Raw genomic sequence first — 26,881 nt, 5'->3', positions numbered from 1 at the left:
TAAATAATCCAAACGAGTGTTTGGGTATGGGTGTGTGCGTGTGCAATGAGCGTGTATGTGTGTGTGGTGGTGGCTGCGTGAAGCAGTCTGTGTAGCGGCCGCAAATCCCGGGCCGGAGAAAGAGTTTGGAGACTTGGCGTGAGTTTGGAAACTTGGCGTGAGGTTAAAAGATGATGGACATCATCACTAGTACCTGAGGCAGGCGAGCGAACCAGGCTGGATTGTGTTGCACCAGGCAGGCGAACGAACCATGCAGACGCAGTAGAGCAATTTCTCCGTCACTTTGGCGATCGCACCCAGTCAGCGCATGCACAGAGATTCCAGCAAAGAATATCGACGACCTTCAGGTAGCGTGTGTCCCACTCCGATAACAACCTACACGTTTGTTTTGTTTTTACTCGCTCCTCCTCTTCCGTTTCTAGCTCTCTTTTATATTAAATTTCCTCATTGGTTTCCGCCCATTAGAAAAAATGAAAAGCTGATATGGATTTCTTCCATATCGCCACAAACTTATTACAAAAATGCATTTAACATTTAATTATGCAACACTCTTTACAGAAATAAATCCAACAGTTATACATATAAACTGACTACTTGCATGCAATGTAATAAAATGACTTTCCTTTCTGTTTTGCAGTATTACTTGCAGATAACTTAGTCCTTTTTTCAAGATCTCTACAATATCAAACTCAACAGCTCTTTTAAGAGCCAACTCTCACAAGAGCTACTAGTGAGTTGCAGCGAATCTTGCCGTGATCAGCCCTTCCCAGGTAAAGTTTCTAGAATATTTTAATAATTTTTTCTAATCATTTACTCATCAAATGCTCTCTCCTGAATCGTATGGTAAATTAACTTATTTATAACTGTTTTAATTTATATGTTTCAAAAACAACAGTAATTGCACATAGAGTAAGTAGAGACTTTCTTGTTTTACAGCAGAGAAGGAAGACCAGTCCTTATATCAAAGCAAGCTAATCGAAGTCCTTTGTTTAGGGTGAGGAAGGAACATCTTGTGCCCAAAGAAGACAGAAAGGTGTGCGAGTCCATTGGTATGTCTTGAAACAATGCTGTAATATGTAGTACATAATTTGATGTTGATCTCTCCAAGGACTATTAAGTTATTAAAAAGTTCTTAAAAATGGCACCTTCTGTTTTTTTTAACTAAAAAGCATTTAGTTAATATAATTGTTTTGTAAATGCTGGTGTTCTGCTTTGGAAGATAGTGAGTTGTGGCATATATTAGGAATTAAATACTACACTCTAAAAAATGCTGGGTTGTTTTTTAACCCAGAATGCTGGGTCAAGTCTGTTGGGTAATTTTGTTGGGTTATTTTATCACATTTAAAACACCTTTGGGTAGTTTTAATTTTCCAGTTTTTGGGTTAAACCTGCTGGGTCGCAACGCTGGGTTGTTTCACGAGCTTCCCGCCTTGGAGATGTTTAAATTCGCTCCCAAGCATTAATTTAGTTCTGCTTAACGGTTCCTGAACGCTGTAACTAACAGCTGCCCAGCCATCAACACAGCCGCGTGTGATTTGTTTAGGTCTATCTGTATTCTAAGAGTTATTATTACTTGTATGGATCTCGTTAATAACTTGACAGCACTTAAATGTGTATTCTTACAAGTTAAAGAACAAATGTTTGTGCAATTCCTCTTTTTTTCACCTTTTATGAGGCCCCCAAAAAAAAAAAAACTGGCTGGTGAAAAGTCACTGTGGCGGGTGGATTTTTAAATCCACCTGCCACAGTGGCTGGTAGTCAAAAAAGTTAACTTCAGGCCCTGGCTGTTTGCATAAAAAAGATCTGTAAGGTTACAAAAATCAGTCACTCCAAAGTGAGATAGCCTATTTTATGTAACAAAATTTTAAGGATTGCAATTAATTTAGAAAAATTGAACCAGTCTTTGGAAAATATTCCACAAGGTGATGTTTGTTGTTTTAAATCTTCAATACAACATAAAAGGCAAGGTATTTAGTATCATTATTGCATATTTATTTTTTATGTCTGTAGCTTTTTGCACAAACTTTAGTATATTTGTTGTAGCTGGTCCTGTTTCTGAGATGTTATGTCTCTTTTCTGCAGAGAATAGAGGTGATTTTGCTCTTTTGGTCCTTCCCCTTCTTCTTCCTGCCACAGTGTATTGGTCAGAAGGTAAACCGGCCATCTATTGACGAAGCTAGCTAGAAAGGCTTTCATTGATCTTCAACTAGTGAGTATAAAACCGCATAACTGCTATTTAAATTGCATTGTAACCTGACTGGAACTGCCTGTTCATTACGCAAGGGATACTGTACATCCAGCCAGTTGATATTGCAGAATAAACTTCAACAGGGTAATCAACACAAAGTGGAGGGATCTCGTATCACCCTGAAGGAGTTTATTTTGTGATGAAAACTGACTGGATGTACATTACCTCAAAACAATTCCTGTTAAGCAACTTTGATCCTAGACAAAAAAACAAGATCAAACAAGACATAATGTAAAGCATACCACTTATTATATGGCTTTTCGCCAAATAAAAATATTGATTGTTGAAATCATGATAAACTCCATTTCATGATAAACTTCACACAGTTATTGAACTGAATTGAATCAACACTGAACTGACTTCAACTGAATAATGAAACCGTTGCCATTTAAACAATCTGTATTTTTGTGTTTATTTTCTTTTATAGGTCGGAACGAACATGGTGGAGTTTCTAAACCGGGCAGAGTCTACATAACCCGTGTCTAAGAGTCGTCTTCTTCTTCGGAGTCAAAAAAAAAAGTAAATTTCACTGTGTACATACTGTAAAATAGGCCTACAATTTTGCACATCTGTGAATTTCACTTTAATTTCCTAAGAATTAAATGGTATAAATTACATTGTTCAAAACTAATTTTCTTTCTTTCTTAACTGTATTTGACTTTATTTAACTATACTTGTGTACATTTTTGCATATTTTAAAAATGATTTTGCATTTGCTGACTTTAAAATGAATTGTCTGTTGATTTCACTGCGTATTTAGACCGTTACACATGTAATAGTTAAACGTATAAATGTCATTGTTCAGAACTAATCTTCTTTCTTTCTTTAATTGTATTTGACTATTTAATACTTGATGTATTTTTAAATGATTTTGCATTTGCTGAATTTAAAATATAATTGTCAATGTCACTGTATTTAAACCGTTAAACATGTAATAGTTTTAGAACTAATCTTTATTTATTTATTAAAACTGACAATATTGAACTACTTTGATGTCAGCACTAAATGATTTTTGCATTTAAATTTAATGTGCAGTTTGTTGTCATTGTTGCCAATTTTAACACATTTGTGGATGTCAGTTGACAAGCATTAAAAATTATTTTAAGTCTAAACATGTTCTTCATTGTTTCTTAATTCAAAGTTTTACAGTAAAGCACAGGTGAAATTATAAGAAAAAGAAAAATAACCCAGCAAAAATAACCCAGAATAGCAAATCCATTAATGGTAAAAAAATTACTACATCTTGGGTTTCTAGACAACCCAGCCTGCTGGGTTAAAATGTCACTGGGTTAATTTAACCCAGCATGTGTTCTGTCCAATATTTACCCAGCACTGGGTTGCCAATTGGGTTGTTTTTAACCCAGCCAATTTTAGAGTGTAAATGTTCTTTGAATTGTGTGTAATATCTGGTTAGTTCTTTGGCTTAAACAAGGCCTTATACTGCACAGACCAAAAACATTGCATTTGTGCTTTAAGATGGATAGCAAGAGAAGGCATAAACTTCAGAAGATTCTAGAGGGAAAAGACTAATGTGCAGCTACGGAGGAATACAAGAGGGAAACAGTCTCTAGTCTCTGAGAAGTATCCATGGCCATGGGTGCTTTGAGCATGGTACGTCCTGTGCTTCTGTACCCATTTCTTAATTCTTGCCATGAGATTTGTATTGCAGTATTTTAACAATTTTACATTGTACAGGTTATCACTTGGTTTTTGACCAAGTGAAGCTCTTAAAACAAGTAACAGAAGTGTATATTGTCTTGAAAGAAATCAAACATCACTGGTGAAGGCTCAAAAGAGACCATGCCTTTCTAAAAGATCTTTTAAAACAGGTTGCTGTTGATATGGGTAAAACAATTTTTGTTCAGTACTATTATATATATATATATAATACTGTAATGTGTATATTATATAATGTACTGACTGCTGCTTTGTAAATTTAAATCAGGAACGGGCAACTCTGGCTCTTTTGCATTCTCCATTTTGAGGTGGAGAGTTAACCTCCAACCCTAATCGAGCACATCTGAAAATTTTAACCAAAGTCTTCAGGTTTACTTAAATTATAGACAATAGGCAAGTGGGTTTGAGGCTGGAGCTAGATCTGCAGGACAGTGGATGCTGAGGGCCAGAGTAGCCCATCACTGCTTTAAATAACGCAGAACATAAGCTGACCTGACTGTCCATTAAACAACTTAATTTGGATTGTTTGTGTTTTTTGTTTTACTTTCAGACCAGGACTGGAGAATGTCTGACAATGGGATGTTAAGACTTCCTCTGGTTGAGAAAAATCTACACCACATCAGTGATCACATCCACAACTGAACAAACTGTTTAGATGAGGAAGAAGAACATGAACATGATAGAGACTTACATATTTTCCAACACAATATCAAATCTGTTTTCTGTATCATAGGTGACTGAATAGGATTCTGTGGCACTCATTTGTGTGGCTTCAGCAGCTGTGAATGGATTAATATGAGGTTAATGTATTTTTTTGAAGATCCATTTTTATTTATCTTGAATCTCATTTGTCTTTATGCCAATTAATCAACTTTATGCTGTGCTCTGCAATAAAGTGTTGTGTAATAAAGTACGGTGAATATTGTGTATTGAAAGTGGTGTTTGGTACAGTAAATAGAAAATTTTCTTTGAGAAATGTAAATTTCTTATGAGTTTATTTCATAATTGAAAAATAACTACATAATTAATTACCATGATTCTTTTACTTAAAACATAAACATTTTTGGTCTGGTTGATGATATTTGGGACAACAATGCACCTAAAGTTGCACATACTTGCATGTTGTGACAAATATGCCAGTTTTCAGTGAAATAAAGAGAAGGTAAATGAATTACAAGAGGCTGCAGAGGGCTATATTGCTACAAACACTTCAAGCATAATTGAAGATGATCCATGTAGATTATTCTAGTACATCTACTCTACGGCAGCATGATTTGAAAAACCTCAGCGATCCTGAAACAATTAATTTGTTAAACAATTAATTAATTATATTCGTTTACTATATATATCTTTATATTTGCTTTGCAAGACAGAGGGAAAATATGTATTTTTTGTTTAAAAATAATATATAGAGTTTATTTTTTGTGTGACGTCATTGGTAATGTGCGTCAGGTTTCTCGACAAGAAAGACTTCCGCATAGGATACACACCTGTATCCTTGCTCATAAGTCTGTAAACTTCCTCGTTCCTCGCCTCCTCGTGGTGCAATTGAGAGAATTGTGATGTCCCTTAAGGATGCTGAATTCGAGCGGTTTCCAGGTCACGGGCTGGAGGAGCGAGGAAACAAGGAAGCATTAAAGTATTGAGAAACACCCATTTATTTTGAGAAGCAATTGGTTCAATTGATATCACTGAATCGAACTGTAGGCTATGTAAGAACCTGTTCGCAGAAATTAAGCATAGGCCTATGCCTACTTTTTATACAAATATAGTAGGCAAAGAGCATGTGAAACAAGTAGCTACGTTGTGTATTGTTTACACGACAGATGCACATTCTCATAATTTTTTCTTTTAATTATTACCATGTTGGGCTGCGTGTCTATTTTTCTTAAATGCATCAACTCAGATTGCCTAATGTTGGTTTGATTGCTTGTGTTACATGAGAAAATAAGTAATTGTTGTCTACCTGATGTAGTAGATTTAATGCGGGTGCGGTTCAGGTCACGGTCTTTATGTCAAACGGGTTGGGTACAGAATTAAATTAGTGCTGTTGTCCAATAACGGGTCGGGTGTCCTGGTAAACTACTGAAGGTGCGGGTTTACCAAACAGGACTCTGCCAGCATGTGACCCAGAAACCGATCAATCTCAGCCATCTTAAAGGACATCTTAATTCTCTAATTGCACCGTTAGGAGCAAGGAAGCTTTCCTGAGGAGTCATGAGCGAGGATACACAGGTATATCCTTCCTTCACATCCAAAGGTGGTGGAGCTAAGACACGAGGAAAGGAAGCAAGGAAAGGAAACGAGGATGCACAAATAAGAATTAAGAAGCACCCCATAAATCTGCAGTGGTAAGGTGATACAGCAGCCATGTGGTACAAGTCGTAGCTCTCAAAAAATCAATAGTTTACACATTGTGATTACAAGTTTTACAAGCATGTCAAGGCTTTTTACATTTCAGAATCATTATGGTAATTACGACATGGCGTGAACGCCCCTATAGTGAGCAACGATGTTCCATGGTTTTTGTGGTGCATTGTGGGATTTTCCAGGGAGCAAACGTTCCAGTACACTTGACGGATTTTGCGATTGAGACACCCCTTAAAGGGGTAATGACCTTTTTCAAAAGATGTAAAATAAGTCTCTGATGTCCCCAGAGTGTGTATGTGAAGTTTTAGCTCAAAATACCCCACATATTTCACGAGTTCACACTTACAAATAAGTCGGATAGATTAAATTGGTAAACGTATTTGGCGTGCTGTCCGGGGAGAGGGCTCTGATCTTGATAATTGGTCCGAACGCAGATTAGCCTATCCCCCATCCCCCATCCCCATGATATGACTGTGATGTTATATTGTAGTTAATTATATAACTACTATTCTGTCGTTAAAATAGTAAGGCCTGTAGTTAGGGAGTACATGCTATTTAAGGAGAATAAAATAATATTTTCAGAATGAGACAATATAATAATTATAATAATTTTCAAACTTAGTCTGGGGAAAACAGCCCCCTGGGGGGCATCGCTTCTCACTATCATAATTACTGTAGTTACCATGTTCTGAACAACACATCCTTTGTTTTTCCATCAAATTTAATCTAACTAGGTGGTTGGATAAAAATATTTGGACTTATATTTAAAAATTACCTGGAGTTAGCATTAGCTAACATTATTTTCAAATAGGCTGATTTTTAGCATGGTTCATAAATGTTCATATTTATCCATTGTCATTTTGGCTTGTCTTTTTAATTTTAAGATGGTTTTGCTTTAAATGGATGAAGCAAATTGCTTTGTCAGAGTGGGTGCATTTTACCCCCCTTGGGACAAAATGTCCCTTGGTACAAAAATGTATTTTTTGTTAAAAATCTAACTTTAAAACTCTGGACATTTTTCATACTTGGTTTATAATTTATTTCATTGCCACTGAAAACTAGGATAACCAGACAGATTTTACTTTTATTTCACAGAAAAAAACTGACAGTGCTTAAGGGGGAACATTTATCTACCCTTTGATAATATGAAAAAGATATAGGTCTTGCCTGTTGTTGATTAATAAGATGAATTCCAACAACTGAAACTAACCCTAGTATGCCATGTCGAATGCAGCAACTTGGACAAGTTAATACGGAGACCCTAAAAGGGACATGGTGATGGAAAAAATATATTTATATTGCTTTTTAGATAAATAAAATGTGTGCCAGCTGCAAAAATGTGTGCACATCCACTGTTAATACATTTGACTTATTTTATTATAAAGTAGCCTACTTTCCTCCAAGATAATAAGTCAAGATGTTCTCATTGCGGTATATGAACCAGCCATGTGACGTTACCTTTTGTTCTTACTTTGATTTAATTTTTTGATTGATCTTTTTTGAAGGTCATAATTTATTTTATAGTAAATAAATTTGTGCAAGATTACACAGAAAAATATTAAAACATCCACAGAAAATCTGATTTATTTTACAGGATGTAGTAAAAAAAAAAAATACACCAATCATAATTTAAGTCCTTTGTTATATTTATTGTTACATAATGATATCTAATTTTAATCAATGTGCCCATTTAATCCACATAAACATAATCCCCATGTTCAGCACAAACTGTTTTCTTTGTTAGGTAATACTTCAATATATGACAACAAATAACTACTGATTAGGGTAAGTAAAGATTAGAAGGAAACCATAACATTAAACAGCTATGTTTCATAATTTAAAAAAAAAAAAAAAACAGTTCAAGCTAAAATGGACAGTCTAAATGTCTTTCTCAGGATAAATTACTGTTGTCTCAGTTTTTGTCATTTATGAGCATGATGCTAGTCTACAGTGCCAGTAAAAATTACACATACCAGTGTATTCAGATACACCAAATCAAATGTAAAACAGCAGCAAAAACAGACACTGAGATCTAATAATCATTACTGGAAGGTGATTAAGTATTCTGGGTAAGCCTGAACATCATTGAAGATCACAAACATGGTTGGGTTGCTTTTGTTGTCTGTCACACTGTTATAAAGATCAGCACTATTGGAGCTCTTCGCAGGGGGAACAGGAAGGCCTGGTTTTCCTTGAGTGAAATCACCGACAAGCACCCTGGCGAGGTACATGCGTTTATGTCCGTTGACATCAGGATTTGAGTAGGTTTGGGCTGAGTAACTCGGGTCCACAGCAAAATATGTACCAATCCCATACAAGGCTCCTAAAAACAGAACAAGAGCAATAGACTGTTGACACATATGGATACAAGTGCAAATAAAGTTTATGCTGAATTTGACTGATACCATGTGTCCCAGCGTAGCTGCGATTGAAGCCTTGATTGTTGATCTGATCTGTGTTATCAGGGCCAGTGCCGTGGAAGAGACGCTGTTCATTGTTTTTGTGGTTGTTTTTTTCTTCCAGCTCCTCCTTTTTGATCATGTAGTTTCTCCAAAGTGCGCTGTTCTGGATTTGTTCAATCTAAAGACAAAAATAAATATTAGTATTACACTATAGTACTAAAATCAAAACTAATCAAAACTTTCAAAACTAATAAACAGGAGACGTCTCTTTCCCCTTCATCTAGTCTTACTTCAATGATGCTAGAGGTTAGACCGGTTCTTCTGAACTCTTTCTCCACTTCTGCATATTCATTTGAGTCTGCTTTGAGTTTTACAAGAACAACTGACTTTCCTTTCATGTCCTCCCAGTGTGAAGGCAAAGAACTTTGAGCTGCATCTGCATCTATGGACAAGAACAAAAACATGAATAACTAATCTTTGTACATGATGGCCTTATGATCATTCTCTAAGTTATAAAATATTCTCACCTTGTATATCTACTCTATTCAGTTCAATCCTTATTCTCCCTCTTGTGGCTTCTTTGCGAACTAAATCGGCATCATATTCATCATTATTAATCTTGATTCTCACTGAAGGTTGCTGGTTCTGAAAGGCCTTTTCCAGGTCATAATTAGTCAGCATATCAAAGTTTATGATGCTGCGTCCATTCTCCTGATATTGCCACTTGACTACACTGCTGATCATAAATGCCTCACGTCTTTGGTTTTCATTCCTTTCCACCTTGCGGATCATGTCCCGAATACGACTCTCTGCACTGTGAACGTCTCTTGTCAGTCCCTCCAATGTGACGACAGAGTCTTGGCCTTTCTTCTCAAGTTGGACACTGACTGTGAACTCCCTCTGCATGCCGTTCAGTATTTCTACATCCTCCTTTGTGAAATGAGCAATGGCTGGATCACGGATTGGGACGGTCAAATGCTCCCGTACTAGGAAGCTGTTGATCATGTCTCTGGCTTCCTTCAGGTCCTCTGGTGTCTCTCCACACAGCTGGAACACAGCTGGCTCAATTTCCTCACCCACCATCACAAACTCTTCATTTGAGGGAGATTCTGAACTTTCCCCCCCAAAAAAGGCTTTTTTTTCAAGGTCCATATTTATTGGAAAGAAACAGAGGAATTAATTACTGTGTTTAAGAAAAACAAGAATGGATAGGATTAGCATTATTTTTATTATTGTTTACTGACCTTTAATTTTGGTAAAAAGACCTTTATCCTCCTCTACTTTCTCACCAGATCTCCTGACCATGCTTTGGTGGAAGTCTCCCAACATGTTCGTCTGGAATATGAGAAACTTCACAAACTTTACATGCTCTGGTTTCTTTTTCTTCACAAAGTCAACAACTGCATCAACCATTGCATCTGCAACATCAGCTGGTTTTGCACCACCCAGACCTAAAGGTTACAGACAAAAATCGAAAAGAATAGTAAATAATTCACACATAATTTCAGTATAAAAAGTTTGAAATAAATGTACAAAAAGTAATATATATATATATTACTTTTTATATTACTGGTAAAGCATCTTACCAGTGCCAAGAGCTGGGAAGGCAACAGAAGTAATTTGGCGTGATTCGCACAACTTCAGAACAGACAAAACAATGTCCTTAATTTCAGATGGACCATTGCGTCCAATAATATGGATGATGTTTCCACATGGCAGGCGCCCGGCTGAGGTCACAATCTCTGTTTGCTGCATGTTTGATGATCTCACTATTGGAAAAAAAAAACAGGTTTATCAATTGTATCTAAAGTTCATTAGATCACTTTTGAAGTATTCAAAAAGGTAATGTCCATCAACAAGAAATGATAATAGATAAAAAAGAACACAAACCAATCTGTAAACATTCTTGTTCCACTTGTGATCCAGCAGCGTCTAAAATGGCCTTGGATACTCCTGGATAACAAAAAACAAAAAAACAAAAAAACAATTACCGTTAAATTATAATTCTCTTCAAATTTCTCTAAATTCTCTAAATTATAAATGAAACAGAGATTCATTCAAATAAGCAAGACAGTGTGTGAAGTTGGATTAACCTGCTTTCAGTGAAAATGTCGGATTTGAGGAGTTGACAATTGCATCCGTTTTTTCTTTAGTTATATCTCCTGATGAAATCTCCAGAGTCACTCGACCCAGCTGCATAGTGTGCACCCCAAGAGAGGGAGAGGAGATTTTGCCAACAAGCTCTAAAGAAAAACATAAAGATGTACAGTGTATATGGAAAATCTCTTTTGTCACTATCCTAAATCTATCCTGTAGCATTTGGATATATTTTTTATCAGAATAAATCTTTTAATAAAATGTACTAAAAAAATAAGTGGGATGGACATCAGATAAGAAAGTTACCAGAGGTCTGAGCTGACTTGCCATAAGTATTTATTTTAGGCATTGAATGTTGATGTGCTCCTTTTGTGAGGGGGCCCTGGATCCCATTTCTAAAGATGCTGGTAAAGCACTAATAGATAAAACACAGAAATATATAAGACAACATTAACATGAGCAACTATGGTAAATTATTTAAATAATTTATAGTAAAAAAAAAAAAACACATATTGATTATACTTTATGTGATGCGAAAAACCTTGCCTTTGTGTTTTTATGGTTCTTGAATCTATTTTTCCTTCACTCACCTGAATGCTCTCTTTGTCAGAAGGGTGCACGATCACAGTTACCTCTCGGAGATTTGTACAGTTAAATTCCTGGAATTCTGTCAGCATGATTCTGGCCACCAGATCTTTAGGAAAGCCAAGATTCCCAGTGCCAATAGCTGGGAAGACGACTGAAGCCATTCTCCAGGAATCTGCTTTTTTCAGGCAATCTCTAATGATCTGAACGAGTACCTTTTAAAATGTAAATAAATATATCTATTATTATATTTAAATAAGTACCATCATCATTGAGGAGAGATCCCCTGACATGACTGTAAAGCACTTTGGGTGTACAGTAGTACATTAGGAATTGCGCTATATAAATACCTCATTCATTCATTCATTCATTCATCTAAATAAAGAAATGGAACCTACATATGAGGCACATCATTTAATCAGCCAGCAGTAACACAGTTAATGACAATTTTGATCAATTTTGATTAGAAAATTTTTATTCTCACCATATCTGTTGAGCCTTGTTTCCAAAATGGACAAACTACATGGTAGACTTTTTGACATTTTAGTTTATAACCATCTGTGATGACCATATCACCATAACTGATTTTGCTTGAGCGAGCAATTCTGTTGATTTCTGACTGGATCTGATGGCCAGCAGTCTGAAAGAGTGCTTTGGAAACGGCACCTTTACTGAGGTCCAAGTCCTCCGACATAGTGTTTACAATGATATCAGCCTGCAGGAGAGAGAGAAAAAAAAAGGAGATACTACTTTTGGAGGAAATGGTCACCATTACCATAAAACAATATAAAATACCTCACTTTGATCTGACCTGTATGCTGGTAAAAAACAAAACACTGCATAACATGTTGAGCCTTTTTTTCCCTTTTTAGCGCAATTTTCCACCGGACAAATTGCGATTGTTAACTCATGATTTCTGTTCTGTGCGTCTGTGCGCACCAATCTTGCACTTCTATCTACTCCTCAACCAGACCACCTAGAGACTTCGGGTTTTCGGCATTATGTTAAGGAAGGTCTAATCTCGAGAACGCACAAAAAAAATCCAGGAAAAGATTTACTATCTCTTAGTGTTGTGATCCCATGAGGTGAGAAAATTGCGCTAAAACACTCACTAAGTTTTTATTACTTGTTTCAGAGAATGTATCATTGAAAGGTTTTGATTGATTTTTAGGTGAACTATCCTTTTAATTAGATTTTATTTTACTGCACTTCACAAGTATAATTCTAAAAGTATATCCTTATGCAGTGTTGTGTTTTTTTCTTTCTTTCTTTCTTTATTGTTTTAAGGATTTTTTGATATTTTTGCTGGAAAACAAGTGAAAAAAAAAAACTCAATATTTACACTTACATGTGCATCCTGGATGTTTCCTTTGCTCAGAAAGATTTTTAGGCCCTCTTTTGTAGTTTTGGTCTCAAGAACACTCAACCTTTCAAAATGATCAGATCTGCCACCAGAGCCTGAGTGTGCCTGTCCTTCAAAGTATCTATTACCCCGGCCTTTGGGACCTTCAAACTCACGGTTTCTTTGGTCATAGTTTCCACGGCCACGGCCACGACCACGGTAGCCCTGTTCATAGTTACTATACCCATGAGGTTTGTTTTGCTGAGGGAAAGTCATTTTGGGGTTATAAGCAGCAAACTCCTTTCTGACAGCTTCAGCCATGGCTTTTACATTTCTGCCATTATTGTCAACCAAGTGAATCTCAATTAACGTGCTACTGGAGCCTCTGCGGTTATTATCTTCAATGTACTCACACACTTCCTTGGCGATTGATTCAGTGCAAAGATCAAGAGGACAACCAAATATCCCTGAACTAATAACTGGAATTGCAATGGAGGAGCAGTTTTTGCTCGACGCCTGGTTCAAGCTTTCCCTCACAGCACGTCTCAGGCGTTGCACTGCGGTACGTTGGTCTGAATCGCTGAAGGGAAGTCCAACAGCGTGTACCACATATTTACATGGAAGACGACCAGCGTCAGTGATGATGGCATCTCCAGGCTTCAGACGCCCATTTACTTTTATGTAATGGTCAGAGTATTGCTGTAGACATGGTCCGGCAGCTTGTAGAAGTGCGAAAGCTACACCACCACTGTGCATCAGATCTTCATTAGCAGCATTGACCACAGCATCAACACTGAGCTTGCAAATGTCTGCCATCCTGACAGTAACAGTTATTCCACCTGGTGTTCGAACTTCACAAGAGACCTGGCCAAAATCTTCAAAACTGCTTTCAGAAAATTCCTCCTCCTCTTCCAGCATGTTATCTTCCTGGAGCACCACCACAAAGCTTTTATCCTTCAACAGCATTGAGAGCATCATTTTACCCTGTTCCTTGAAGTACTTCTTTGCTCCTGCCTTTTTAATGATGAGTGTGTCTGTGTAGAGAGCATCTGCCAACCGTTTAAAGAAAGTCATAACTGGCTGGACAAATATACGCTCTCCAGACAGTTTGATCCAGGGTCTCTTTGACTCAAAATTTACTTTCACCTCCTTAGAGTTCATAAAATGTTGCCAGTCTTGTGATTTTCTGTCTTTTATGAATTCAACTGCTGCATGTGATTTGACACGAACAGTTTCTTCAATTCTAGTGTGCACATGTTGGGAGACTTCCACCAAAGCATGCTCTTGTTGGGAGACTTCCACCAAAGCATGCTCTACAATGAAACGTCCCAAGTTCTCACTGACCTTTATCACTGGTTCTCTGAATCCAGTCACTATTATTTTGTCTCTCTGTTTAGAAAAGTTTATAATCACAGATGTCTTTTTGGAAGTATTGAACAATTCTTGCCATTGTTTTTTTAGATCCTGCCACTCTGGCATTTGAAGGACACCCTGATCTTCTATAATGAGGTCTTTGGATGTAAGAACCATATTCACCCTCTTCTCTGCCTCAATAAGTGCTTTTTCTGTGCTCCCAATCACGACAACATCTTCACTTTTGATTGTGTATACAGCAGTTATTCCATGAGATATAAAGAGATCTGTGGACATTTCCTCACAGTTCACTGTTCTCAGGAACTCCAGGACTGAACGGTCAATCTTTAAGGGCTTCTGTTTCATGTTTATTTTCTTCTCAAGGACCCAATTCTTGAACATGATGATATCTGTATGAAGACCTGCTAAAACTAAGCTGTTTGTTTTTTTGTCGTAGTCAATGTGCAGGTGTGGAGGAACAGCACTTTTCAGGCCATCTTGTAAAAGCAGAGAGTACATGGCAGGACAAATCTCCATATGGTCTGTCACACTGTTCTTCTCTCTCTCTATTTGATATGTTGCTCTCTCTATAATTTTATCCATGATGGGCTTCAGTCCAGTTATCTCATGGGTCATTCCGGTCAGTGTCAGGACACATTTAGAGGCATCCATATCTGTGAAAACCTTATCTTTCACCAATTCCTTTACATCACTCTCCACTTTAGACCACAAGGGGTGTGACACCGGCCACTCAGATGTTGTGTAGTTTGAGATTATTTTCTTGAAGGCATCACAGGCATTCTTACTCCAGCCATCAATGCGTCTTCTGGTAACTCCTTTCTGTTTCAGTAATGCTGGATCAGGACTGAGCAAAGCTTCAGGTTTGTCCATGTTCATTTTGCAGAAATGTGAGCTCATCTGGTCTTTAATAGAGGAAATCTCCCCTTTCTTGAGTAGGAACTTCTTGATGGCAGGATGTACACTGACTGTAATGGGTTCAGGCAGCTTCAATTGTGGTCTGTTGCCACCATACAAGACTGTATCCAGTGATTTAAAGTAGGGATATATCTTGACTGGAACTTCACAGATGTTATTCTCTTGCTTCAAAACTCTCTCTATGGCTATAAAGAATGAAAGTTGCAGGTACAATGAATAAATGTAACGATATTGTTAAAATGAGGTAAATAAATGTAACCAATTCTAGAATTATAACAGCAAAGACTACCAGCAATTGCACATGTATTCATACCTTCTTCCTCCTGAAAGGTAATAATGGCTGCGTGTTCTGATGGAATTGTGATAACTTCCTCTACTGGACCACCCCATTTCTCAAAATACAGCTCCAGCAGCATCTTGTTGTTGTTGGCCTCAGCTGGAAGATTCTCCACCCGCACACATGTGCTTCTCTCCAGTGCACAGGCCCTCAGATCATTCTTCTTGAACTTATTATGCGTTCTGCTGTCCTCAAGGAACTTTACTGCATCTGTCAGAAATGATAGTTTACAGAATGTGCCGGATGCATTTGATCAGGGGCGCGGGAAGTACAGGTGCTGCAGCACCCCGTTTTCACAGGATTGTAAATTCAATGCAAATTTTTGTTAATTTACATTTATTTGTTTTTAGCATTTGATAATTTATTTGTGATAAAAAACTTTTTAAGTGGGCTATTTTTAAAAAAAGTGTTATTTACACATCAAGGAAAACATCTTTGAGCGCTGCTTGCTGGAAGGACCCAGAAGCTGCTCTTTTGCAACTTCTGCACTCTAAGTTATTAGCTCCGCCCAACAGGAAGTCGGCTATTATGGGTTGTTTGAAAAACGCATGCTGTGGAATTTGATGTACTCCTCCTAGAGAATTCATCCAATCGCCTCCAAACTCTGTCAGCATGAAGTCAAGACATTGAGGATGCTAAATTGCGGACGGATTTTTGATATCTAGAACGGTTTGGCCGTGGCGAGGACACGAATTTATGGCGAGAAAAGAGAAACACGAAGTGGTATAACTTCTGCACACATTAACTGATCTTGATGAAACTTCAGCAGTGTGTTTGTGGTAAGAGGCCGATCAGATGGATGTAACTATTGTGAGTCAAAGTTATAGCGCCACCAACTGGCAGCAGGAAGTCTGTCACTTTCAAAATGGTTTTGACAAAAGTGGGGGGGGGGGTTACTTTTACCCACAGTTACAAAAATCAGTACGTATATTGGTCTCATCGAGCCAGACAACTTTCTAATTTCCAGTCATTAGCTCCGACCAACAGGAAGTCAGATATTTAGGTCTGAATGTGGATTTTTTGGATATTTCATACTCTGAGTTTTTAGCTACTCCTCGTGTATCATAAAATCAGAATAAGGTAAGTCAAGTAATATTTTCTGTCTTTTATATATATATATATATATATATATATATATATATATATATATATATATATATACACTCACCTAAAGGATTATTAGGAACACCTGTTCAATTTCTCATTAATGCAATTATCTAATCAACCAATCACATGGCAGTTGCTTCAATGCATTTAGGGGTGTGGTCCTGGTCAAGACAATCTCCTGAACTCCAAACTGAATGTCAGAATGGGAAAGAAAGGTGATTTAAGCAATTTTGAGCGTGGCATGGCTGTTGGTGCCAGACGGGCCGGTCTGAGTATTTCACAATCTGCTCAGTTACTGGGATTTTCACGCACAACCATTTCTAGGGTTTACAAAGAATGGTGTGAAAAGGGAAAAACATCCAGTATGCGGCAGTCCTGTGGGCGAAAATGCCTTGTTGATGCTAGAGGTCAGAGGAGAATGGGCCGACTGATTCAAGCTGATAGAAGAGCAACTTTGACTGAAATAACCACTCGTTACAACCGAGGTATGCAGCAAAGCATTTGTGAAGCCACAACATGCACAACCTTGAGGCAGATGGACTACAACAGCAGAAGACCCCACCGGGTACCACTCATCTCCACTACAAATAGGAAAAAGAGGCTACAATTTGCACGAGCTCACCAAAATTGGACAGTTGAAGACTGGAAAAATGTTGCCTGGTCTGATGAGTCTCGATTTCTGTTGAGACATTCAGATGGTAGAGTCAGAATTTGGCGTAAACAGAATGAGAACATGGATCCATCATGTCTTGTTACCACTGTGCAGGCTGGTGGTGGTGGTGTAATGGTGTGGGGGATGTTTTCTTGGCACACTTTAGGCCCCTTAGTGCCAATTGGGCATCGTTTAAATGCCACGGCCTACCTGAGCATTGTTTCTGATCATGTCCATCCCTTTATGCCCACCATGTACCCATCCTCTGATGGCTACTTCCAGCAGGATAATGCACCATGTCACAAAGCTCGAATCATTTCAAATTGGTTTCTTGAACATGACAATGAGTTCACTGTACTAAAATGGCCCCCACAGTCACCAGATCTCAACCCAATAGAGCATCTTTGGGATGTGGTGGAACGGGAGATTCGTGCCCTGGATGTGGATCCCACAAATCTCCATCAACTGCAAGATGCTATCCTATCAATATGGGCCAACATTTCTAAAGAATGCTTTCAGCACCTTGTTGAATCAATGCCACGTAGAATTAAGGCAGTTCTGAAGGCGAAAGGGGGTCAAACACAGTATTAGTATGGTGTTCCTAATAATCCTTTAGGTGAGTGTATATATATATACATACACAGTATATATATATATATATTTGCGGTTGCGGTGCCACCGGCTTGGGCCTGTAAATCGCTGTTTGCATCTATATTTTTATTTTTATGTCCCATATACCGGTCTGTTGCATTACGATTGCAAGCCGTATCAATAATGTCAAAAAAGTGATGTGCAGTCAAATATGTGTATGCTGTTTAAACGATTGTTCTCACCGATACGCTTGTTGTGCTTCGTGGAGTTTTGCATGTTTATAGACTCGATAATATTTCTTATTTAAATGTTGTGACAAAAAAAAAACATTTTTTTTGACAACAAAAAAAACATTTTTTTTGACAACAAAAAAAACAGCAACCCCAAAATAAACCTTCTTCCCACGCCCCTGTCAAGTCATAATAGCATACAACAATATCAGCAAAATATCAAAGGTGTTAATTTTATAAAAATCTCATTTTTAGATCTACAGTTTTCTTCAGTTTTCTAATTTCCTCCAGGCCAAAAAGACCATCATGTAAAGCTCAAGCATTTCAAGTCAAGGTTAAGCTTTTGGTGCAAAATAGTTTGACTAAGTGAATTATGCTTACATTATGATAAAAAAAAATATGTATATGTTATATGATAACTTACCACTGGGATTTTTAAAGGTCACAACTGCTTTTCTTAATTCTGGTATTAATTCCATGGTAAAGTCATTTTCAGAAAGACTTGTAATGTTCTCCACCAAAAGAGTCAAAACATCTTGTTTAATCTCATCTGGAAGGTTCTCCAGGACCACAGCACTTGACTCTCTCTCTATTTGATTAGTTGCTCTCTCTATAATTTTCTCCATGATGGGCTTCAGTCCAGTTATCTCATGGGTCATTCCCGCCAGTGTCAGGACACCTTTAGTGCCATCCATATCTGTGAAAACCTTATCTTTCACCAATTCCTTTACATCACTCTCCACTTTAGACCACAAGGGGGGTGACACCGGCCACTCAGATGTTGTGTAGTTTGAGATTATTTTCTTGAAGGCATCACAGGCATTCTTATTCCAGCCATCAATGCGTCTTCTGGTAACTCCTTTCTGTTTCAGTAATGCTGGATCAGGACTGAGCAAAGCTTCAGGTTTGTCCATGTTCATTTTGCAGAAATGTGAGCTCATCTGGTCTTTAATAGAGGAAATCTCCCCTTTCTTGACGAGGAACTCCCTGATGGCAGGATGTACACTGACTGTAATGGGTTCAGGCAGTTTCAAATGTGGTCTGTTGCCACCATACAAGACTGTATCCAATGATTTAAAGTAGGGATATATCTTGACTGGAACTCCACAGATGTTATTCTCTTGCTTCAAAACTCTCTCTATGGCTATAAAGAATGAAAGTTGCAGGTACAATGAATAAATGCACTGATATTGTTAAAACTGGGTAAAAAAAATGTAACCAATTCTAGAATTATAACAGCAAAGACTACCAGCAATTGCACATGTATTTATACCTTCTTCCTCCTGAAAGGTAATAATGGCTGCTTGCTCTGATGGAATTGTGATAACTTCCTCTACTGGACCACCCCATTTCTCAAAATACAGCTCCAGCAGCATCTTGTTGTTGTTGGCCTCAGCTGGAAGATTCTCCACCCGCACACATGTGCTTCTCTCCAGTGCACGGGCCCTCAGATCATTCTTCTTGAACTTATTATGCGTTCTGCTGTCCTCAAGGAACTTTACTGCATCTGTCAGAAATGATAGTTTACAGAATGTGCCGGATGCATTTGATCAGGGGTGCGGGAAGTACAGGTGCTGCAGCACCCCGTTTTCACAGGATTGTAAATTCAATGCAAATTTTTGTTCATTTACATTTATTCGTTTTTAGCATTTGATAATTTATTTGTGATAAAAACTTTTTAAGTGGGCTATTTAAAAAAAAAAAAGTGTTATTTACACATCAAGGAAAACATCTTGGAGCGCTGCTTGCTGGAAGGACCCAGAAGCTGCTCTTTGGTTGGGTTTCAAACTTGTACTTATAGAAAAAAATATTCAAGGCACTTCTGGTTCAAAAAAGTTAAAAAGCCTTCATTTAAACCATGGCTCACTTAAGAAATGTTAAAAAGAACTAAAACTCTGCACATTTTATTTTTTATTTTTATGTCCCATATACCGGTCTGTTGCATTACGATTGCAAGTAGTATCAATAATGTCAAAAAAGTGATGTGCAGTCAAATATCCCGGTGTGTATGCTGTTTAAATGACTGCTCTCACCGATACGCTTGTTGTGCTTCGTGGAGTTTTGCATGTTTTATAGACTTGATAATATTTCTTATTTAAATGTTGTGACCAAAAAAAAAACCCCACAGCAACCCCAACCTAAACCTTCTTCCCACGCCCCTGTCAAGTCATAATAGCATACAACTATATATACCAGCAAAATATCAAAGGTGTTCATTTTATAAAAATCAAATTTTTAGATCTAAAATTTTCTTCAGTTTTATAATTTCCTCCAGGCCAAAAAGACCATCACATAAAGCTTAAGCAATCAAGATTAAGTTTTTGGTGCAAAAGAGTTTGACTGAAATATGCTTACATTATGATAAAAAAGTTTGTATATGTTATATGATAACTTACCACTGGGATTTTTAAAGGTCACAACTGCTTTTCTTAATTCTGGTATTAATTCCATGGTAAAGTCATTTTCAGAAAGACTTGTAATGTTCTCCACCAAAAGAGTCAAAACATCTTGTTTAATCTCATCTGGAAGGTTCTCCAGGACCACAGCACTTGACTCTTGAGGCTTCTTCACATCCAAATCAGTTTGAGGGGCACTTTGATCTTCAGGCAAAATAAAAGTGACACATATTTATAAAATGTCATTGCAGGATGTAAAAAAGAATGATTAAAAGCATTAAAGGATAATGTTTTGTAAAGTCAGTTCAAACAGTATCAACTACTGTTAACCAACAAAATATTGTTTTGTATCATTTAGTAATAAATATCTTTAACATTGAAAACAAATGTGTTAAAAAGTAAATCAGCAATAAAAGTTTGATAACCTAACTAATAAAAGATCACATGCATGTATGCAGTCAGAGACCAAAGTCCAGATGATTTACTCACTTGGTTCCTGATATCCACATGCCTGGTCCACCTGAAAGCACAGCATTTACAATCAGTGTTGGGAAAGTCACTTTTAAAAGTAATGTTTAACAATATTGCATTACTCCCTGAAAAGTAACTAATGGTGTTACTTTTTATGTAAGTTTTTTCATCTAGGCTGGGCTTGTTTGTTTTTAATAAACATCACCAAAAATGTATATTTTTGCAGATGTAAATGCCCTTTTAACAATGAATAAGCCTCAGGCTGAAGGAAAGGAAAATTCACATCTGACTGCACAGTAGAGGATGCAGCTCAAACAATCCTTTCAGCTGTGCTGCCATTCTGGATTGCAGAAGAACAGGACACAGGAGAAGAAATGTAAAGTCATGTTTGCTTATTATTATGATTGAACTGGATCATCGAAGCAGCAAAGATATTGGTTAATAAAATGAGATTAAATACAAAGTATATCTGTGTAATTTAAAGGAACACGCTGACTTTTTGGGACTTTAGTTCATTCACCGTATCCCCCAGAGTTAGATAAGTCCATACATACCCTTCTCATCTCCGTGCGTGCGGTATATGTTTATGTTGTTAATATGTTAGGCCAAATTTCCTCTCGAGGACAAATAAAAATCTATCTATCTATTTACATGTGATTTGTATAGTCACAGCGTGTACAAATAACAAGGTCACATGAAGCACAGCCATCTTCTAACCATATACATACTGGGAACGATAATCTCAGAAGGCGAAGCACTGCTACTTCTGCAGAGTGATTTGCTCGCAGCACCTGAGAAGTTCGTGGTGAGGAGCAGAGAGTTCGCTCAGAGTTGGAGTAATAGAGTTAGCAAATACTAGATAGTAAATGCATAGTTTACAATCATGGGCGTTCGCTATATTGTAAAGAGCTGCGACAATAAACAGGAGAGACCTGGTAATACCATGATGTTTCATAGAATTCCAACCAAAAAACGCGGACCTGATGAATCAATGGCTACTTGCTCTGGATATAGATCCAAACACACCTTTAGCCATCATCAAGTACAATCGTGTTTTCTCAGAACATTTCACTGAGGATGACTATTTTGAAAAAATGGAATTTGCCACACGGACCATGAAACGTGCGCTGAAGGATACGGCCATCCCATCAATAGTACAGACAGGACAAAGTGGATCACCTGCGGCTGTGGTAAGTGTTCCGTTATGTTTTTAGATGACTAGCCTACAGTAACAGAGCAATTAGCTAGCTCTAATGTAACGTTAGTGACACTATTACACGAATAGGGTGGTCACCTTGTTATTTGTACGCTGTGACTATACAAATCACAACATGTAAATAGGAAAATGCTGGTGTTATTTTGTCACTTATTGGGAGCAGTATGCTAGCTGGAGCCATTTACCTCCAGTCTGTGTGCTAAGCTAGGCTAGCGGTGGGTGCGTCAGACAGAGTTACGGCACGCATGGAGATGAGAAGGGTATGTATGGACTTATCTAACTCTGGGGGATACGGTGAATAAGCTATCACCGAATAAGCTAAGTTCCAAAAAGTCAGTGTGTTCCTTTAATTATCGCAGGTTTGCATAATATTCAGAGTTTGTATTCAATTTGAGGGATACTGAATCTGTTTTTGTGCAAGTGAGATGAGTAAATTCATGCTCACATTTAGTCTAAAACTACAATTACCGTCATGTTCACAGCGCACACAACGCCTCTGAACCTCACTCCCGATTTCGATTTCTCTCAACATAGGGACAGGAGAGGTGTCAGTCAATAAATGGGAAACACATTTAGTTTAAAACTAATCATGTTCACACAGCGCACACAATTCCTCTGCACCTCGTTCCCAAATTCTCTCAACATGGAGTCAGGAGAGGTGTCAGTTATTAAATGTGAAATCAAAGTAACTTACGTTATTTATTTTAAAAGGTAACGTAAATTTAAAAGTAATGCGTTAGTTTACTATTAAAAAAGTAATCTGATTATGAAACTCATGATGCATTACTCCCAACATTGTTTACAATTTTGTAAATGATGAACACTATTAAACAAGTTATTTGTTCTCTCTACTCTAGCATTTTTCAACAAGATAGAGAAATGACAACCATCTTAATATAAACTCTAAAATGCATCTACGTCTCAACCATAACTGAATTAATATTTTATGATAGACCATTTTGTTAATTTTGTTTGACCTGCAATCTAAAGGATTAGATTTTTATTGTTTAGGTTTTATTGTAAAAGCATTGTGGTCTTAAATCTGCATTCTGCAATGTCTACTCACCTTTTGTCCAGTGCTGTCTGCCTGTTCCTCTACATCGCTGGGTTTGTACACGTTCAGCTTGATGTTCTGACTGTCAATAGTAATAAAGTGTTCTTCCTGGGAGAGTACTGCGTCTCGGACTTAAACACAAACAATCAAACTTAGTCAGATACATCACAACACTTTAAGACAAAGAACATACCACAAGAAAACAACAACACTGAGTTTTATGTCGTTACGTGATAGGCTGTAAACTCACAATTATTCCAGTAGGTCCCAAAATAGCCTATGTTCTAAAATGGCAATGAGTGACAACAGGGATTTTGCTATTATTCTTATTCATTACTTACAAAGTATGCAAATTTCAGGTTTAGCCTGCTAAGTATTCATAACTTTTGACTTTTCTTTAAAAGGACGATAACGGTGGCAATAGTAGTAGAAATTGGAAGATTCACAGATTAGCCTATAGGCTACGTGAGAGTTTAATCGCACTAAATTTGTATTTAAACCTGAAATTACCTTACATGTCTCGACAGCTTTTTTACGTGTTATTTTGTTAACATATGTTATGCTTTTGTGTTTAGCACTTACTGTCAGATGATTTGAACAGAATCGTAGCAGAGTTGCTCTCGCCATTATATTGCACGACGCAGTCTCCTCCCTGAGATTTCTTCTTACTCTGAAAGTGAATCTGAAGTTTATTTTTCACACTTTTAGCGTGTTCAGTTCCCCAGTCTCCCTCGACAGTGAGGGGATATTCGTCCATCGTGATCGTTCTGGTCAACGAGGAAATGACTTGCGTGTCAGTGTTTATAATCACGCCCGCCTGCTTATTTTCACTTTCGTTTCTCCGTCAGTTTGCCATGAAACCGAGAGTGTGGCCTGTTTACAACACAGGAACGATAGTAGTGCGATAAAATTTGACCGCATTGGTATAGTTAATGAACGAGGTGTAGGCGTATTATATTAACATTTATATGTAGTTTTGGGAGTTTTTTTTTTTTTTCACTCATCTCCTGCTCCCAGTACCACATAATTGTTAATATTTGTCTGCTAAATTACTAATGTAACTTTACACTAAATAATATTAATCTCCTTTAGCATACAGTATTTTGAGTGACGATAGTAATAGGGGCGCTATACCGCTTACATTTGCAAGCATTTCAGTAGTTAACGAAGAAAAAAGTACAGTATTTATAAATGAAACTGACCTGCACTTGAAGCCCTGAACAGGTAATTCATTTTGCAACATTTTGATGCTTGTTCTTTGAGTGCTTTCTTTTTCATTGTCCTTTCCCTCTCTGCTCCACCTGGCCGTTTTCTCTCCATCATCAGGTGATGCTCGCATTTTCTGTTTAACCGTTTGGCTGAGGCTTTAAGTGGAATCGTAGCCTTGCCAGTCAAGACTAACAGATTCATAATTTTATTTTATAATAATAATTTTATTGAATGACGAATTCCAAAATGATCACTGGTAAAGGTAGTAGTATAGAAAAATAATAATAATAATAAAAAATAAAACAATATGCCTGGCTGGCAGCAGGCCAAATTAGTTGCCAGGCCACCGGGAATTCTCCCGATGGCCAGTCCGGGCCTGGAGACAGCCCTTAAAGGGGTGGTATAATGCCCTTTTTCACAAGATGTAAAATAAGTCTCTGATGTCCCCAGAGTGTGTATGTGAAGTTTTAGCTCAAAATACCCTACATATTTCACGAGTTCACACTTACAAATAAGTCGGATAGATTAAATTGGTACCGATTAAATTGGTAAATAAAACATCATTCATTTTTACAGCATGTTAAAAATGTTGTTTTGTGTGTGTCCCTTTAAATGCAAATAAGCTGCTGCTCCCAGCACAGAGGGCGGAGCTTCAAGAGCTCCTGTGTGTTAGCAAACTTCATGCAGACAAGCACTAAAATGTCAGAAACTGTTCTGCCTTTTATGTTTAAAGGGTACATAGCATGCACAGTTTCACCTAATCTCATGTTAATCTTGAGTACCTATAGTGCATCCTTAATATCTCAAAAAAGTGTTTAGTTTTATTATATTTATAAAAGAAAAATACAGCTTTCCGATTTTCTCCGGAAAAAGCCGAGCTCCTGGAGGCGGAGCTATAGAGTCAAGCGGTAGTGCTTGATTTCCAGCAAAAGACAGAAATCTGATCCAGTTGTACTTACATGAATGGGGTCTTTTATCACTGGGACCACTCCACGTTTTAATAGCAAACGATTTGCAAATCCAGCGTCGACCTGGGCCTTGTTAATAAAACATTCGTCACTGAAATGGCCAGAACACACAACCGCACTTCCTACACTGTTGCTGCCCCGGAAAAACAAACGGCATCCACTGTTCCTGTAACACTGGGTTCTTTGGAAAGCTGAACACGGTAAGCTTTCCCTCACATCCAAAAACACACTTTTTTGGAGACATTCTTGAACAAATCCTATGCAGCGCTGGCTGCCGATGATTTCCTGTTGAAGCGCGTTGATGTGCGCGGTCTCGCTCTCCTCTGGTCGACGTGCGCGCGGGCGCGCTTTTCCGAGAGAAATGCTCATATAAGGAGTTCCACTCTTATCTACGTCATTAGATCCACGATAAAAAAAAACCCAGCCGAAACTTGTACCAACCCGGAAGTAAGATTTTCAGCACAGAAATTCTCCGTTATTCGTCCAAAATATATTTTTAAAACTTTGCCCATGTTTAACATGAGAATCCATCTCTTTAACACTGTAAACAACTCTGAATACATGAAACACCATGGTACCCCCCCTTTAAACTGGAGTCAGACAATGATGGAGAGACTCAAAAAGTGACAACATGTGCAACAGGACGTTTCCGAATGGTTAGTTGATGAATTTGTGTTGTTGATTTGGAGTTATAGATAACGAAGTTATAATAACGGAGTTATATATAATGAAATAGATCTATCTTTGAGTCTTTGATTAGCATATTCTGTCATGATAATCTATAAAATTTCTCGTGTGGGAACCGTTGTAAGATGCCTACAGAGTGACATACTACTGCATTTGTGTTACGTACTGTATTGCATGTGAAAAGACGGATGCGACAGCTTGAGCAGACTCTAAAATGTGCTCTACTACAACAACTCTTCCTCTTCTCATCATGGACTGCGTGTTCCCGGGGGTGGGGTTTATGTAAATTTTAGGGTTAATGATGTCACTAATCCGGGAGGAATCTCGTCCTACCAGCCGTTTGTTGTAGTCCTTAAAAAACGATTTCTTTAAAAGCAAATATCTTCCTGTGCTTTGAACTTTGAGCTTTGTAACTTTGTAGATGTTGTTTATGCTCAAACAGCAACATTACACACTAACTAAAGTTAGAAAAGTGAAATCATAATCAACCACCCCTTTAAAATGGCCAGCTCCCTGATCAGTGCCCTGACTACTGAACTAGGGAGCTCACTGAGACGCAGCCTATGAATGTGTGTACTATAAATGAAATTTGGACAGCTACTACTACATCCACCATGTTGTCATTTTCATGAGACCATACGGTGTCAGTTGTGTCACTTCACCTCCATTCACAAATCCTCTCCCATGGCCTCATGGGATAGTAAGGTGTCCTTCAGAAGTGGCAAGTCACCTGGGTACTGTTTTATGAATACTATGAATTCAGACATAGGCTATTACTCCACCCGATAAATCAAATATTAGCGGTTCACCAATCAGGTACTCACCAGAGTGCAGGACTCTGCGGGCTGGAGGACTGAGGAAAAGAGGAAGCATCAATTTGAGTATTGAGAAGCACTCAAGGTGTGTTCGACTTGGAAATGGCGCTGTGCAGACCGATCTGTGTATAACATCTA

The 26,881-nt window shown here is 37.7% G+C and overlaps 1 protein-coding gene across 2 annotated transcripts in view; it reads right to left on the bottom strand.

Moving 5' to 3' along the window:
* The window catches only part of LOC307152393 (protein mono-ADP-ribosyltransferase PARP14-like), a 76,674-nt gene extending 52,773 nt beyond the window's left edge, over positions 1-23,901 (bottom strand). For both annotated transcript variants that reach the window (XM_079860975.1, XM_079860976.1), the window contains exon 1: positions 23,647-23,901. In XM_079860975.1, coding sequence (XP_079717101.1) covers positions 23,647-23,821 — 175 coding nt within the window. In that variant the 5' untranslated portion in view covers positions 23,822-23,901. The remainder of the gene's footprint in view (positions 1-23,646) is intronic.
* Between the last annotated feature and the right edge of the window lie 2,980 nt (positions 23,902-26,881).

This window comes from Squalius cephalus, assembly GCF_949319135.1.
Source record: "Squalius cephalus genome assembly, chromosome: 24".
Lineage (NCBI taxonomy): Eukaryota > Metazoa > Chordata > Actinopteri > Cypriniformes > Leuciscidae > Squalius > Squalius cephalus.
Note: the sequence above shows the minus strand (reverse complement) of the source record. Positions and strands in the feature narration are given on the sequence as shown.